This window comes from Physeter macrocephalus, chromosome 10 (genome assembly GCF_002837175.3).
Source record: "Physeter macrocephalus isolate SW-GA chromosome 10, ASM283717v5, whole genome shotgun sequence".
Classification (NCBI taxonomy): domain Eukaryota; kingdom Metazoa; phylum Chordata; class Mammalia; order Artiodactyla; family Physeteridae; genus Physeter; species Physeter macrocephalus.
The window spans coordinates 26,060,806-26,075,581 of record NC_041223.1 but is presented as its reverse complement, the minus strand read 5'-3'; the positions used below and the strand labels follow the sequence as shown (position 1 = coordinate 26,075,581).

Below are 14,776 nucleotides of genomic sequence, written 5' to 3'. Positions count from 1 at the left end.
TTGTGTTTTGTATTTTTTAAATATTGCAAGAATATTAAATTGAAAAAGTTAAACCCATTTCCCTATTACAATAGTATACCAAAATGTTTTTGTATTTATTTTGCTTTCTATTCTTTTACAGCTTATTTTTTAATTAGACATGTCAGATAGCAGAGATAAAAATCTAGATAGTATTTAAAAATTTTCAGGTGATTGATAACCTACTAAATTGTCTGCAGTTATCCTCTCATTACAAAAACCTATTAGCAGAGTGAGGCCCATCAGGTAAATAGAGGTTTACTTTATAAACAAGAAGTGTACATATAATTGCTAAAAAGAACACTTGGACTGTTGATGTAAGTGCCAGGAAGAAAATGAGTTCCATGTTTAATATTTTCTCTGTGTATGTGCAGATTCACTCACCTGTTTGAGCTGAACAGGAGAAGAAAATGCTGTGAGGTTAACTTGTGAGGAGCCAGTGACCTTATGGCTTTATGAATATTTTCTTCAGATTATATCAGTATACTCTAGAGTTATTATAGAAAAATTAATACAAATAGAAAGTATAAATAGAAAATGAAAGATTCTCCATGCCACTCTCTGGACATACCCATGGTCAGCATTCAGCCCAGCTCTTTTCTTAGGTAGTGTCCTAATTGATTTTCATTGTGTGTGTCTCTCTGTATTGTTTGGATTTTGTAATGTACATGTATGCCTTTTATAATGAAATATAATAAAAGTATATTTTGAGGGAAAATATGAGCATAACCACATTATATTAGGATTCTTTTCTAAAAAATTTTTATTGAAATATAGTTGATTTACAATGTCGTGTTAGTTTCAGGTACACAGCAAAGTGATTCAGTTATACATATATATGTATATCCTTTTTCAGATTCTTTTTCCTTATAGGTTATTACAAGATATTGATTATAGTTCCCTGTGCTGTACAATAGGACCTTGTTGTCTCTATTTAGGATTCTTTTTAACGGTGAATCATGTAAAATTATGGATATTCAACCCTTTCCGATGTACAGAAAATGGCAGTTTCATATGTGCTACTTAATAATCGCAGTAGGCCTGCTAAGGCATCTCGAAATCCTGCAGGAGAAATGGGATTTTATGTTGTTCACAGTTGTATCCCTAGGACCTAGAACAGTTCCTGAAGGAGGAACTTAATCTTTGTTGCGAAATATAGAGGTTACTGAGGAAGATAATGTCATAAAAATGGGAGTGAAAGTAGAAATAAAATGGAAACATTTTAACTGCACTGCAGAGCAGATCAATTAAGGAAACAATTCAGTTCCAACTGGCTCAGTGAATTGGCTCTGGTGAAAGCTTAGTCAATGAAAATTCATCATTGTTGTTTGCAAACTGTTTAAAGCATCGGTATTCATAAACACAAATAATATCCCAAGTGTCACAACAAGGGGCTGAAAAACCTTCTGTACTCAAACTAGGAAAGGTCGTGATTACTAGGAAAAGTGATGGCTGTCCTTGAACCCAGCAGCTAGATCCAAAGCCGCATTTATCCCACTCATCCAAACTGTATATACCTTTCCATAACTACATTCATAACTACATTCCAACTGTCAAATGTAACACATTTCTTCATGAATGACCCCTCACAGTAAGATAATTTACATTACTTATTTGATGTCTGTCCCCATTCTTTTAAACGGGTGGACATCTGGATTGCTCTTTTGTAAAGCAGGGTGCCATATGCCACAGTTGGTGGGGAGCTGTCGGCTGGCGGAGGCCAAAGAACAGGGGTTTTGAAGACAGATGGTCTAAATTTAAATCACAGCTCTTGTCATTTACAAACATGTGGCCTTGGACAGGTAGTCTAGTCTCTCTGTTTTGTCAACCGTTAAATCTCTACGTAATAAAATAGTAAATATGACGGTGTGAACATGGTACTTGGGACATACAGGCCACTGATATTCAATCAGAGCCATGGTTATTATGTGAAGGAATCCAGACAGTTACTGAATAAATGGCTTAGATCATAGAATCCTAGAAGTAGGCAGTATAAGCAGACCTCAGAAATCTAAGGTATCTTTGTGCTTCATCCCATGTAGCGCATCAAAGAGGAAGCAACCTAAAATTCCGAAACAGGTTTGGTTTTACATAAAGTTCATTTCTGTGCTCATGATCGAAAGGTAATTTTTGGTAAAGCCTATCTGTTCCCCTATTCACCCATTTTAATATCCCTTTGTCCATTGTTATCTTCCAGCCCAATGAAGCTGGTCTGTGAACCGTGACAACACATTAAGGAGAGAGACTCAAGTCTCCTTGACACAACCAGACACTGTCATGGGACAATGTCTTCCTCGTGCATGAGCAGAGCTGCTAATTATTCTTCTTTAGGAAATAATCACATGCCAAGGCATGCAACCTGGGGCCACTGTCCATATTTAATTAGGCAAGAGTGATCTTTCACATGCTTGTGCATAAAAAATAATCCCTTGATGTAACTGAATGTTGGTTTTGGTATGCCCTTTCCCCAATTAGGCCTCATCTAGCAAGATCAAAGGGTGATTTATTCCAAGATGCTCTGTGCAGAGGGGACTGAGTGTGTGCCACATTGCATCTTCATTATACATTTCATCCTGAGACTCAATTAACAGGACTGTTATTCTCTTTTATTTAAAATCACTTTAAAAAATTAAGGCAGCAGGGTTTTTGTGGTACCACAGAACAAGCAGTGAAATCAGTTGTGCCCCACGTGTGTTCGTTTCCTGTCGAAGTCGTGATCTGAGGCTCGTGACACTCATCTAGGCGACTGCTGGGGCTGAGGCGCTGAGAGGCCTTGGATCCTGAGGAGGGTCAGTAATCCTTCTCACCTCCTACACACACACACACACACACACACACACACACACACACGAACCCTAAGCCTAGCCAGGGAACATGGCCCACTTCTCTTACACAGACACGGAAGTTTCTGCCATGCTGGGCAGGTCCTTTCTCCGGAAAGCAGGGCCTCTTAACTTGGGATCTATGTGGAGTTGGGGCTTGAGGGGGCCTGTGCATCCCCTGAAATTACTTGCATGCTCCTCTAGGAAGAGGATCAATTTGTGTTCATGATCCAAAAAAGTTTAAGAAACAGAACCATTCTAGCTTTGCTCTGATCTTTTGACACCAAAGGGTGTTGGAAGAAACTTGGTCTTGGGAGTGAGACAGATTTCCATTTGAATTGTCTCTGATAGATTTTAGCCATGTAACCTTGGGCAGGCTGTGAACCCTCTCTGAATCTCCATTTTCTCAAATGTAGAACAAGGGTAAGAATGCCTATTTTAAGGTTACAGTGACTGGTAGACTAAAAAGCGAAATAACAAGTAATTTTTATTCTCTTTTTCATCCTATGAATAAAATGAAAGCAAGTATCTGTTCTGTCTTGTTCCTCGTTGGGTCTTTCCAAGCATCCATGACGGTGCCTTGCACACAGCAGGCACTCAAATGTTGGTTGGATGGATAGTTGGATGGATGGAGTGCCTTGGTTTACTACCCAGACGAAGTCTGTCAGTCTGCTTCCTCAAAGCACTGATTTTCTAAGAGAAATCTGTCTTGCTCAGACCCTCCCAGGACATGTGCTCTAAGTCCTTTGCAAAATCTTTCTGGATACTATGACAAGATGAGATAGACCTCCTTATCCTGTACAGAAAATCATGGTCTTTGCTGCACCTTTGTCTGTATCAGGGCTGGGCAACTAGCCTGTAGGCCAAATCTGGCGTGTTGCCTGTTTTTGTAAATAAAGTTTTCTGGCTTTTAAAATAAATTTATTTATTCATTTATTTAGTTTTGGCTGTGTTGGGTCTTTGTTGCTGAGCGTGGGCTTCTCATTGCGGTGGCTTCTCTTGTCGCGGAGCACAGGCTCTAGGCACGTGGGCTTCAGTAGTTGTGGCACACGGTCTCAGTAGTTGTGGCTCATGGGCTCTAGAGCGCCGGCTCAGTAGTTATGGTGCATGGGCTTAGTTGCTCCACGGCATGTGGGGTCTTCTTGGACCAGGGCTTGAACTCATGTCCCCTGCTCTGGCAGGCGGATTCTTAACCACTGCGCCACCAGGGAAGTCCTGTAAATAAAGTTTTATTGGAATGTAGCCAGGCTCATTGATTTACATGTTGTCTCTGACTGCTTTTGTGCTATAGCAGCGTTGAGCACAGAGACCGTATGGTCTTCAAAGCCTAAGATATTTTTTATCTACCTCTTTATGGAAAAAGTTTTCCAACCCCTGGTATATATTTTCTGTACTCTTTACTATAACCCTGCAGGATTGGTCTTAAGATGCTCTTGCTGTGGATTGGGAAGCTAAGATTTTTTAAAAAAATATTTATTTATTTATTTGGCTGCGTTGGGTCTTCGTTGCTGCGCGCAGGCTTTCTCTAGTTGTGGCGAGCTGGGGCTACTCTTCGTTGCGGTGTGGTGGCTTCTCTTGTTGCAGAGCACGGACTCTAGGCACATGGGCTTCGGTAGTTGTGGCTTGTGGGCTCTAGAGCGCAGGCTCGGTAGTTGTGGCACACGGGCTTAGCTGCTCCGTGGCATGTGGGATCTTCCCAGCCCAGGGATCAAACCCATGTCCCCTGCATTGGCAGGCGGATTCTTAACCCCACTGCGCCTCCAGAAAAGTCCAGGAAGCTAAGATTCAACAGAGTTAAGTATATTAATTGAGACTGAACGATTTATAATTGTTAGGGTTTGAATCCCGGTCTGTGTGATTCCACAGCCCATAGTCCTTTCACTAAATGGTGATACCTTGCAATTAAACCAAAGCCTAGCTGAACCAATTACATCTTCCAGTCCTTCCTGGTGACCATGACTGGCATGGAGAACAGTTCAATGATGTCCCCTGGAATCGTGGTGGAACCTGGTAGTCCTGGCATTTGTCAGCAATCTTCTTCCGGTCTGCAGTAGAAATGTGTGAATGTAGAAGTAGGTAAGAGAGTAGAATGAGGATTTCAAGGACTGATACCGTCAATGGCAGAGAAATATGAGCATGCTGTTGTTTATCTGCAAACATAATGCTGCTCCCTAAGGGTCAGGGGGTTCAGCATTCCAGGAAGGTCCTTGTTGCTCCTGAATGTGGCATCCACTCTTGTTTGGCGCCTTTGATGAGAAATGTGTAATACTCGTGCATTTTCAGCACACAACCACTCAACAGAGACTTTCACTGGCCCAGGCTATGAGACTGTTAAGAGTTTGGGACATCCACACTTGCTCACTGCTACCATGCCCTCAAAGGCAGATCTGACTCCAAAAACTGGAGATGAAAGTTCTTTCACAGTGAATTAAGCCTGGTGGAAATTTGATTGTTTCAAGGGTTTCCAGATGAAGTTCTATGGCTCTTCTGTTAATTCCTCCATCGGCCCATTACTGCTAATTCTCACTTGACTTTCACCAATTAATTTTTCCAAGCTTGTAAACTGGTTATGATTAAATAAACAAAATTTGGAAAATTAGCTATTCCTGCTTTAACTGACTGCCTAGCAGTGTTTGCCTTGTAACTGAGAGAAACTGACGATAACCGTAACAGCGACAAGATCATAGCCACCCAACTGGAAGTAGCACGGTTGGGTAATTTATCCACCTGTCAAAGGATGTACTAATGAAAAATGGCTGTAGTGTGAATCAATTTTCATATAAAAGTGGGGTATTGTAACTTGGGGATAGTGAGAAGGATTAGGAGGGCTTAATGCTCTTTCCGATAGTCTGGTTTTGTTCTTTGTGGCCGGCGTTAGGGGGAGTGTCTGGTACTCTCTCTCTCAATCTGTCATGGAGCTGCTGATGGAGGATTCCATGGAAAAGCTGCAGGGTGGACAGGAAGGAATCAGAGCTATAATTAACTTGCTGTTTCACTGTGTTCTGCAGCAGTGACCCTTATTCCTCCAATGACGAAATCCCGTAGTCTTACCCTGTGGCTTTCATACTCTCTAAAGTCAATGAATCTTTCAGTTTATGCTGAAAATATAAAACAGATAAAAATGGGGCTGCTCTGGTTTAAGTGAGGGTGGAGGAACCTGGTAAAACTAAGTAACATTTCATTTGTTATGCCAGTGTAACTCTGTGGGGAAATAATGGGTTGATTAAAATTCTTGATCTATTGTTTAATTATTTAGAGTGAATGCTTCTTACAGAAAAATAGATTTCTCTTTATAGCCCTTTTGGTTTATTCCTAACATATTTTAGGGCCCAGTTATTTTTTTCTTAAGCTTCAACATATACAAATAGTTCTAAAGCCATTTTTTTCGTCTTTCACTTGATGCCAGGTACTTCTCATGGATCAAAGCTGTTGATGGTTTGTTTGTATTTCTGTCTTGGAAACATGTTTATATGGAATCTAAAAAAAAAAAAAAAAATGGTTCTGAAGAACCTGAGGGCAGGACAGGAATAAAGACGCAGACATAGAGAATGGACTTGAGGCACGGGGAGGGGGAAGGATAAGCTGGGACAAAGTGAGAGAGTGGCATGGACTTATATACACTATCAAATGTGAAACAGATAGCTAGTGGGAAGCAGCCACATAGCACAGGGAGATCAGCTCGGTGCTTTGTGTAACACACCATTGTAAAGCAATTATACTCCAATAAAGATGTTAAAAAAAAAAATCCATCACAGGGACTTCCCTGGTGGCATAGTGGTTAAGAATCCGCCTGCCAGTGCAGGGGAAATGGGTTCAATGCCTGGTCCAGGAAGATTCCACATGCTGTGGAGCAACTAAGCCTGTGCGCCACAGTTACTGAGCCTGTGCTCTAGAGCCCGTGAGCCACAACTACTGAGCCCACATGCCACAACTACTGAAGCCCGTGTGCTCTAGGGCCTGTGTGTGGAAACTGAGCCTGTGTGCTGCAACTACTGAAGCCCTCCCACCTAGGGCCTGTGCTCCATGACAAGAGAAGCCACTGCAATGAGAAGCCCCTGTGCACCACAATGAAGAGTAGGCCCCTCTCGCCACAACTCGAGAAAGTCTGCGCAGCAACGAAGACCCAACGCAGCCAAAAATAAAATAAATAAAAAAATTGAAAGAATCCATCACAAAATTTAGGTCTCCCTGATGGAGACTAAAGGGCAGATTCATAAATTATAAGTGATTATTGAACAATTTGAATTGGGGGAGAAATTGACAAGTGCATCAAATTTCAGTTTATATCCATGAGGCAGAGTAGTGGTGGTGATGCCCTCACTTGCCAGGTGGGGGAGAGGAATGAGCAAGGTATAGAAATCTAAATAAACAGTGATTTCTAGAGTTATACACCCCAGGTGTACTGAATACAGGCAATTATATTACTTCTAGAAAGAGCAAGGTGTGTTCATGGACTGGTAAGGGACTTACCATGTGATGGTTAGTTCACCAAAACAGTTGTTTGAGAGTCCTTGTGTATGTTTTCTCTGTAGCCATCCTAAGAAGGTGAGCTGCTGATACGCTATGATTTTTTTTTTTTTTTTGGTCGCACAGCACGGCTTGAGGAATCTTAGTTCCCTGACCAGGGATCAAACCCCCTGCAGTGGAAGTGTAACCACTGGACCACCAGGGAATTCCCATGATATGCTATGCTTTCTGCACAGCTTTTTTTTTTTTTTTGCTGTGTTTTTAAAAATCCATATGCAGTTTCATTATTGGTCATAGTTTTGTGTACGTGTGTGGCGGCATTTGGGGGTGGGTGTACATAAGGCTTGGATCACTTGACTGCCAGCGTTGCTGAGCTCACATGTTGTCCTTATTTATGTGTTTGCCAGGGAGAAATGCCTGCTGCCTCTCCAGTTGGCTTTGGAATCCAAGAATGTGAAGCTGGCCCAACATGCCTTGGCAGGGATACAGGTATGGCTCTGAGTGCAACAGGATGACAGAAATTGACAGACCACTTTGGCATTGAAAGAGCAAATAGTTAACATTCTAAATACTAGCTGTTTAAAGACCCAGACAAAAATTTGATTGAACTGGGTAATAACCAGAGAAGATAACAGGATTTTCTTGTATTTATCAGCATTTCTCTGTGTACAGCATTATCTTGCTAAGCATTTGTTGTTCAGACACTGACTCATGGAGACTCAGCTAAGCCCACACAGAAATGAAATATTTTTTGTGACACCAAACTTTTAACAGAGTAAGGGCTCCCAGGAGAGATGCTTGCAGTTCTATACCAACTCAAATCTTATATGCATTCAAGTTCTCTGGGTCTGTGTCATGAGCAATGATGGTAAGCTGGAAAGAGTTTGTTTTGTTTTCTGTTCTACGGTTAGGTTGACGAATGGATTAATGTGTTTTGTTTCCAGAACAAGATTGGGAAGAAAAAAGAAATTTTGTGTAGTCAGGAAAGTCAAATTGCACAAATGCATTTCCTTCTCTGAGCGTTTGTTCATTTTGTTTTACATCGTACATAATAGGTCTAATTCCAAAGGTGCAAAGTTGTTGGCTGTATAGATACATTGACTTCTTAAGTGGTTTGGTATGTGAATGACAAGCACTGTGGAGTTCAAGCCTACGGGGTATTCTTTCAGCATGACCAGGGATTGGTGGCATTTGTTGGATGTCTTCTCACATTACTGTTTCATCGTTAGCTCTTTAAGTTCAGAGAGGTCTCTAATACCTTTAGAGAAATAAATATGAAAGAGTAAGAAAATTACAACTCTTTTTTTCCCTAGAAGATTGGAATTAGAGGATATATATCTCAATATGCAATAGCATTAGAAATTCTTAAACATTAAAAAAAATTTTAAACAATGTTATTAAAAACTCTTCTTTTCTCCAAAGTAATTGGGCCAACTTTAAAAATGAATGGGGGACTTCACTGGTGGCACAGTGGTTAAGAATCCGCCTGCCAATAGGGGACACGAGTTCGAGCCCTGGTCCGGGAAGATCCCACATGCCACGGAGCAACTAAGCCTGTGCGCCACAACTACTGAGTCTAGAGCCTGCAAGGCACAGCTACTGAGCCCATGTGCCACAACTACTGAAGCCCACGTGCCTAGAGCCCGTGCTCCACAACAAGAGAAGCCACCGCGGTGAGAAGCCCACGCACCGCAATGAAGAGTAGCCCCTGCTCGCTGCAACTAGGGAAAGCCCTTGCACAGCAACGAAGACCCAACGCAGCCAAAACTAAATTAATTAATTTAAAAAAAAAGTGAATGGGAGTTTGTTTTGACCTGCCACTATGTTCCCTTTTCTTTAGTAGTATATAGATTTTCCATTTAGTTACTTTTTTTTTTTTTTTAACCCTCAAACACTCTAAGTTACAGTATCATGTTTTCAATAATCGTGGGAACTTCACTGATCTGGGGGGCAGGGAGTCTTCCTCTCAGCATCCCTTGTGACCTCCCATTAACTTAAGGCATTTTTTAAGAGCTTTCTAGTCTTTATCACTTTAAGTAAAAACAGCTTTGTATATAAACTAACTCTGGGCTGCCCTACATACATTACATGAGAGTCAAAAATCTCTTTTGAGAGAATACCTCAGAGATATTGTGGGTTCAGTTCCAGACCACCATAATAAAGCAAATATTAGAGTGAGCCACATGAAGTTTTTGATTTTCCAGTGCATATAGAAGTTATGTTTACACTATACTGTAGTCTCTTAAGTGTGTAATAGCATTATGTCTAAAAAAATGTCCATACCTTAATTAAAAAATACCTTATGGATAAAAAATGCCAACATCATTTGAGCCTTCAGTCAGCTGTGGCAGTAACATCAAAGATCACTGATCACAGATCATCATAACAAATACAGTAATAATGAAAAGGTTTAAAATATTATCAGAATTACCAAAATGTGACCTAGAGACACGATGTGGGCAAATGCTATTGAAAAAATGGGACCAATAGCCTCGATTGACACACGGTTGCCACAAACCTTCAATTTATAAAAAACACAATATCTGTGAAGTGTGGAGTAAAGCTAAGTGCAATAAAATGAGGTATAGCTGTATAGACAAATTCAGGGAGTCCTAAGAAGAAGGTTTAAAATACTTGTTTTCCGGATCTGCAGTGACATTCAGCTAGAAGAGGGGGTCATTACGCTGGATGAATCAGAATTCCAAAAATTCTTCATGGCTGCAACCCTATGCTGCATCGGACAAGGACATATTTAATAGGGATAAATATAAAATCCATCCTACACTGGGGTCTCAAAAATCAATTGCCCCAGGACAGAATAGGGAAGAACAGCTTCACTGCAGCCCTTGTGAATGAGAAGTTTCTGGGTGAGTCAGCACAGAATGTGCTGTGACTTAGAACTAAGCTAATTTGATCTGAGAATGTGATTAAACTTCTGCATTACTGTTTTTTGTTTGGTTTTAGGCAATAAACAGATTTAATTATCTTACACAACTAGAATTATAGAGGTAAGCAATTCCAGGTTTGGAATAGGAGAGCAATGGTGCCACCAAAGACCGCATTTCTTTCTTTCCCCTCTGCCATCTTTTTATTATTATTAAAAAACTTACTTTAGAGCAGTTTTAGGTTTAGAGTAAAATTGAGAGGAAGGTGCAGAAATTTCCCATATACTCCCTTCCCACCACACATGCATAGCCTCCCACAGCATCAACGTCACTCCCAGAATGGTACTTTTTTTTTTAACCAAGGATGAACCTACATTGACACATCATAATCACCCAAAGTCCATACATTTACCTTCATATGCAGTCTCGGGTGCTCCTGCTCTGTACCAGCAGACCACCCTTGAAGTGTTACATGCACACTGGAGGCCAGATGTTAAGGAGGAGAGTGTCTGTGAAACCATATCACGCAGAGAACATCCGATGGCTCCCGAGGAGGTTTAGTGTGGAGAAGAAGAGATTTAGGTGGACTTCATAACTGACTTGAGATATTTTAGAAGCTTAATCTGCGTGACTCCAGGGATAGATGAGGGCATAGAGGTGGTAGGCAGTGGGGTTTTGGTCTAATCTCAGAAAGAATTTTATGAAAAGTAAGAATTGTTCTCAAATAGAGGAGAGCTATCCTGCAAGATGTAATGACTTCTGGGAAACCTCATGAAAGTGACTGTCTTCTTGTGTAGGTTTTTGTGGGATTGATTTTCTGATGGAATGGTATTAAGATTTGTAGATTCATGAATAATTCCTGGGTAAATGACAGCTCACATTAGGAAGTACAAAGGTAAATATTTGAAAAATTAACTCGTCTCCAGGACCTTCTCCTTTCCTGTGACAAAGCTACATTCAGAACGGGCAAGTGTAGGGCTTCCCTGGTGGCGCAGTGGTTACGAATCCGCCTGCCATTGCAGGGGACACGGGTTCAAGCCCTGGACTGGGAAAATCCCACATGCCGCGGAGCAACTAAGCCCATGTGCCACAACTACTGAGCCCGCGTGCCTAGAGCCCATGCTCCACACCAAGAGAAGCCACTGCAATGAGAAGCCCGAGCACTGCAATGAAGAGTGACCCCTGCTCACTGCCTGTGCTCTAGAGCCTGCAAGCCACAACAACTGAGCCTGCATGCCACAGCTACTGAGACCGCACGCCTAGAGCCCATGCTCCACACCAAGAGAAGCCACTGCAATGAGAAGCCCGAGCACTGCAATGAAGAGTGACCCCTGCTCACTGCAACTAGAGAAAAGCCCGGGCGCAACAAAGAAGACCCAACACAGCCAAAAATAAACAGATTAAAAAAATTTTTTTTTTTTTTTTTAAAGAAGGCGAGTGTAAATGTGAATGTTGTGAGGGGCTACATTCCCCTTGGCACATTCGTCCTCCGTCCCCACCAACCAAATGACCTATTTGGCCACCACGTTAGAACTGCACTTCATAAAATTTAGAGTAAATTATCTAATAGCAAGAAAAAGCCTTTGCCAAAAACCGTTTACCAAAGGCTTGGTGCATTTTTCTTTTTAATGGCACATAGAAGCAGCTCCTCCTAATGGCCTCCAGCTATATGCCTCCAGAGTAAGAAACATTATCCTCAGTACATGCTAAGCTACAACAGAATAAGGCAGCAGGGGAAAGCCTATCTGTGATCACTGCCTTGTGCCTCTTTACAGAAGCTTCTGGCGGAAGAGAGGTTTGTATCCATGGAAACGGACTCTGATGAGAAGCAGCTGCTCAATCAGATCCTGAACACCGTGAAAGTGACGCCTTCCCTCCACGAAGACCTGCAGGTGGAAGTGATGAAGGTGGGTTGGACGCGGCTCCCAGTTTGCGTCACTGGGACGGGAACAAACGCTGTGCTCCCGCCCTCATTGTTATTCTGAAAATGCCTCTGCGTGGTGGTCATTTGGAATATATGGTTATTATCCTTGCTTAGGGTGCCCTAGAATAACCTTGATCGATGAACAGAAATGACAACGATCATTTCTGTTCAACGTAAGTAAAAAGGTACGATTGCAATAAATCCGTAAGATTTTTGGCCTGATCTTGCATATCAAATGTTGTTAGGAAATGCTTTTGTGACCGTTTGAGAGAATGTATGTGAGTAGTTGCAGCTTGGGGTAGATCTGAGCATTCTAGGCATTCTGCCTGCCTGTATATGGTAAAACAAAGCAAAGACCTAATGATATTTTGACATATACTAAGGTTTTAGAATAGTCAGTTTAAGGGAAGGGAGACCATCCTTGGGAGCCATATCAGAATCACAGCTTTATTTCCATCCTCAAATTATGTGAACCTTATCTCCCACTTGGGATGGCGTCTCTCCCATCCCTTTTCCCTCTTTTTTTCCCTCCTGTGAGCGAACAGTGAGTTGGGCGGAAAAGGATGGAAATCTGTATCCCAGAACAGCACCTTGGTCAGAGTAACACAGCTGGAACCCATGAGGTGGCTTTTGATCACGTCATCTGTCCATTTCCTCCCTAGAGGAGTGTGTATAGAGAAATGTGTAAGAGTAGTTGCTGTCTTATAATGGTTGATTTCTTCCTGGAAATGCACTGAAGGATTTTTATCTTCGATAAGAGATGTCACTTTTCCGGCTTTCAGTTTCTCCATTGAGAAGAGAAAAGATCAGCTTCAATCATGACATTGTCTTAATGCCCTGCATCTCCCCCTAGCCCTGTTGGTAGGTAATTTAGTGTAGTGATTAAGAGCTCAGACTTTGAAGCCAGCCTGTCTGGGTTTGAATACTTCTGCACTTCCTAGTTGGATTTCCTTGGACAGATTCCTGAACCACTCTGTGCTTTGGTCTCCTCATCTGGAGAATGGGGGAAATAGAAGCACCTAGTCAACAGAACTATTGTGAGGACTAAGTAAGGTGATAGTTGTAAGGAATTTAGCACAGTATCTGGCCCAAAGCAAGTGCTTTGGAAGCATTGTACATTACTCTTTCTATTCCTACTACTTCTGCAACCACCATGTACTGCTGCTGAGTCATAATCTCAGTGGGCGGGGCTAGGAATATTGTTATACACAGTAAACACTGAGAATCTCTGAGCTAGCTCATCCTTAAGCTCTCACTGACTTTAACTCTCTTTGATTCTGGAATGTCCAGTTTTGCCTTATCCTTTGACATACACTGGGCAGCTGTGCATACCTAGGAACCAAGAGTAACTGCCTCTTAGATTTGTTTTACTTTTCTGCTACCTCTGTGCCACCATTGAGAGAAGCAAGGCCAACTGCCATATTCATCGCTTTTATGACTTTCAAGTCTAGCCTGTTGACCCTTCTTCCACTAATAGGTCTCCAAATACTGGAGGGTGAGCGTTGATGTCATACTAAGAGACACACCTTACAGATTTTATATTATTCTGGAAATTCTCCCAGGAATACAGCTTTTCATGGAAAACAGGAATTTGTATTAAAAATTAAAATGAGAAAGTACCTGTTCTTCTAGGAGCTATGGAGGAGAGCGGAATGTTTAATGGTTATGTCAACAGAAACACCTGTTTTAAAAACTTACACTTGCTTTCTAATTCCAGCCCAGTGGTGCCTTCTGCTAGCCTTGCTGAGGACAGGAGTTGACACATGTTAGCTCTGCTGGAAATCCTGGAAAGCCTGTCTTAATGGACTTTCTAATGATACCATACTAGACTGTGGTACTTGTACTTGTAGTTAATGTCTGGGAATAGATCAGACATTGTCAGAAAAAAAGGAAAACAATAATCTGGGCTGCCATTCTTCATAATTAGATATCCAAAAAATTTTTAAAAGATAAGGGCCTTTGGTACATGCTACTGTTTTTAAAAATTTAAACATTGTTGGTATTGGGAAAAAATATTTCAATTCACAATAAACCTAGCCTTAACATAGTTTTTTTGTAGTATACTTTTATTTTAGACAAACATTTTTGGCAAGCAGCTAGGAAATTAATGATGAGATAACTGTACTTTACAGTAATATTATTATTATTTTTAACATCTTTATTGGAGTATAATTGCTTTACAGTGGTGTGTTTGTTTCTCCTTTATAACAAAGGGAATCAGTTATACATATACATATGTCCCCGTATCTCTTCCCTCTTGCATCTCCCTCGCTCCCACCCTCCCTATCCCACCCCTCTAGGTGGTCACAAAGCACCGAGCTGATCTCCCTGTGCTATGTGGCTGCTTCCCACTAGCTATCTATTTTACGTTTGGTGTGTATGTATGTCCATGCCACTTTCTTACTTCGTCACAGCTTACCCTTCCCCCTCCCCATATCCTCAGGTCCATGCTGTAGTAGGTCTGTGTTTTATTCCCGTCCTACCACTAATCTCTTCATGACATTTTTTTTCTTAGATTCCATATATATGTGTTAGCATATGGTATTTGTTTTTCTCCTTCTGACTTACTTCACTGTATGACAGACTCCAGGTCTATCCACCTCATTACAAATAACTCAGTTTCATTTCTTTTTTATGGCTGAGTAATATTCCATTGTATA

At 41.4% G+C, this 14,776-nt stretch overlaps 1 protein-coding gene across 10 annotated transcripts in view; it reads left to right on the top strand.

The window, feature by feature from the left end:
* ARFGEF3 (ARFGEF family member 3) overlaps positions 1 to 14,776 on the top strand; it is a 192,849-nt gene that overhangs the window by 36,910 nt on the left and 141,163 nt on the right. For 9 of the 10 annotated variants that reach the window (XM_055087475.1, XM_028494381.2, XM_024122650.3 and 6 more), the window contains 2 exons: positions 7,715 to 7,796; positions 11,968 to 12,099. In XM_055087475.1, the coding sequence (XP_054943450.1) occupies positions 7,715 to 7,796; positions 11,968 to 12,099 (214 nt within the window). Of the gene's footprint in view, positions 1 to 7,714; positions 7,797 to 10,132; positions 10,175 to 11,967; positions 12,100 to 14,776 lie in introns of those variants that run through there. The other variant, XM_028494383.1, reaches the window with a different exon arrangement.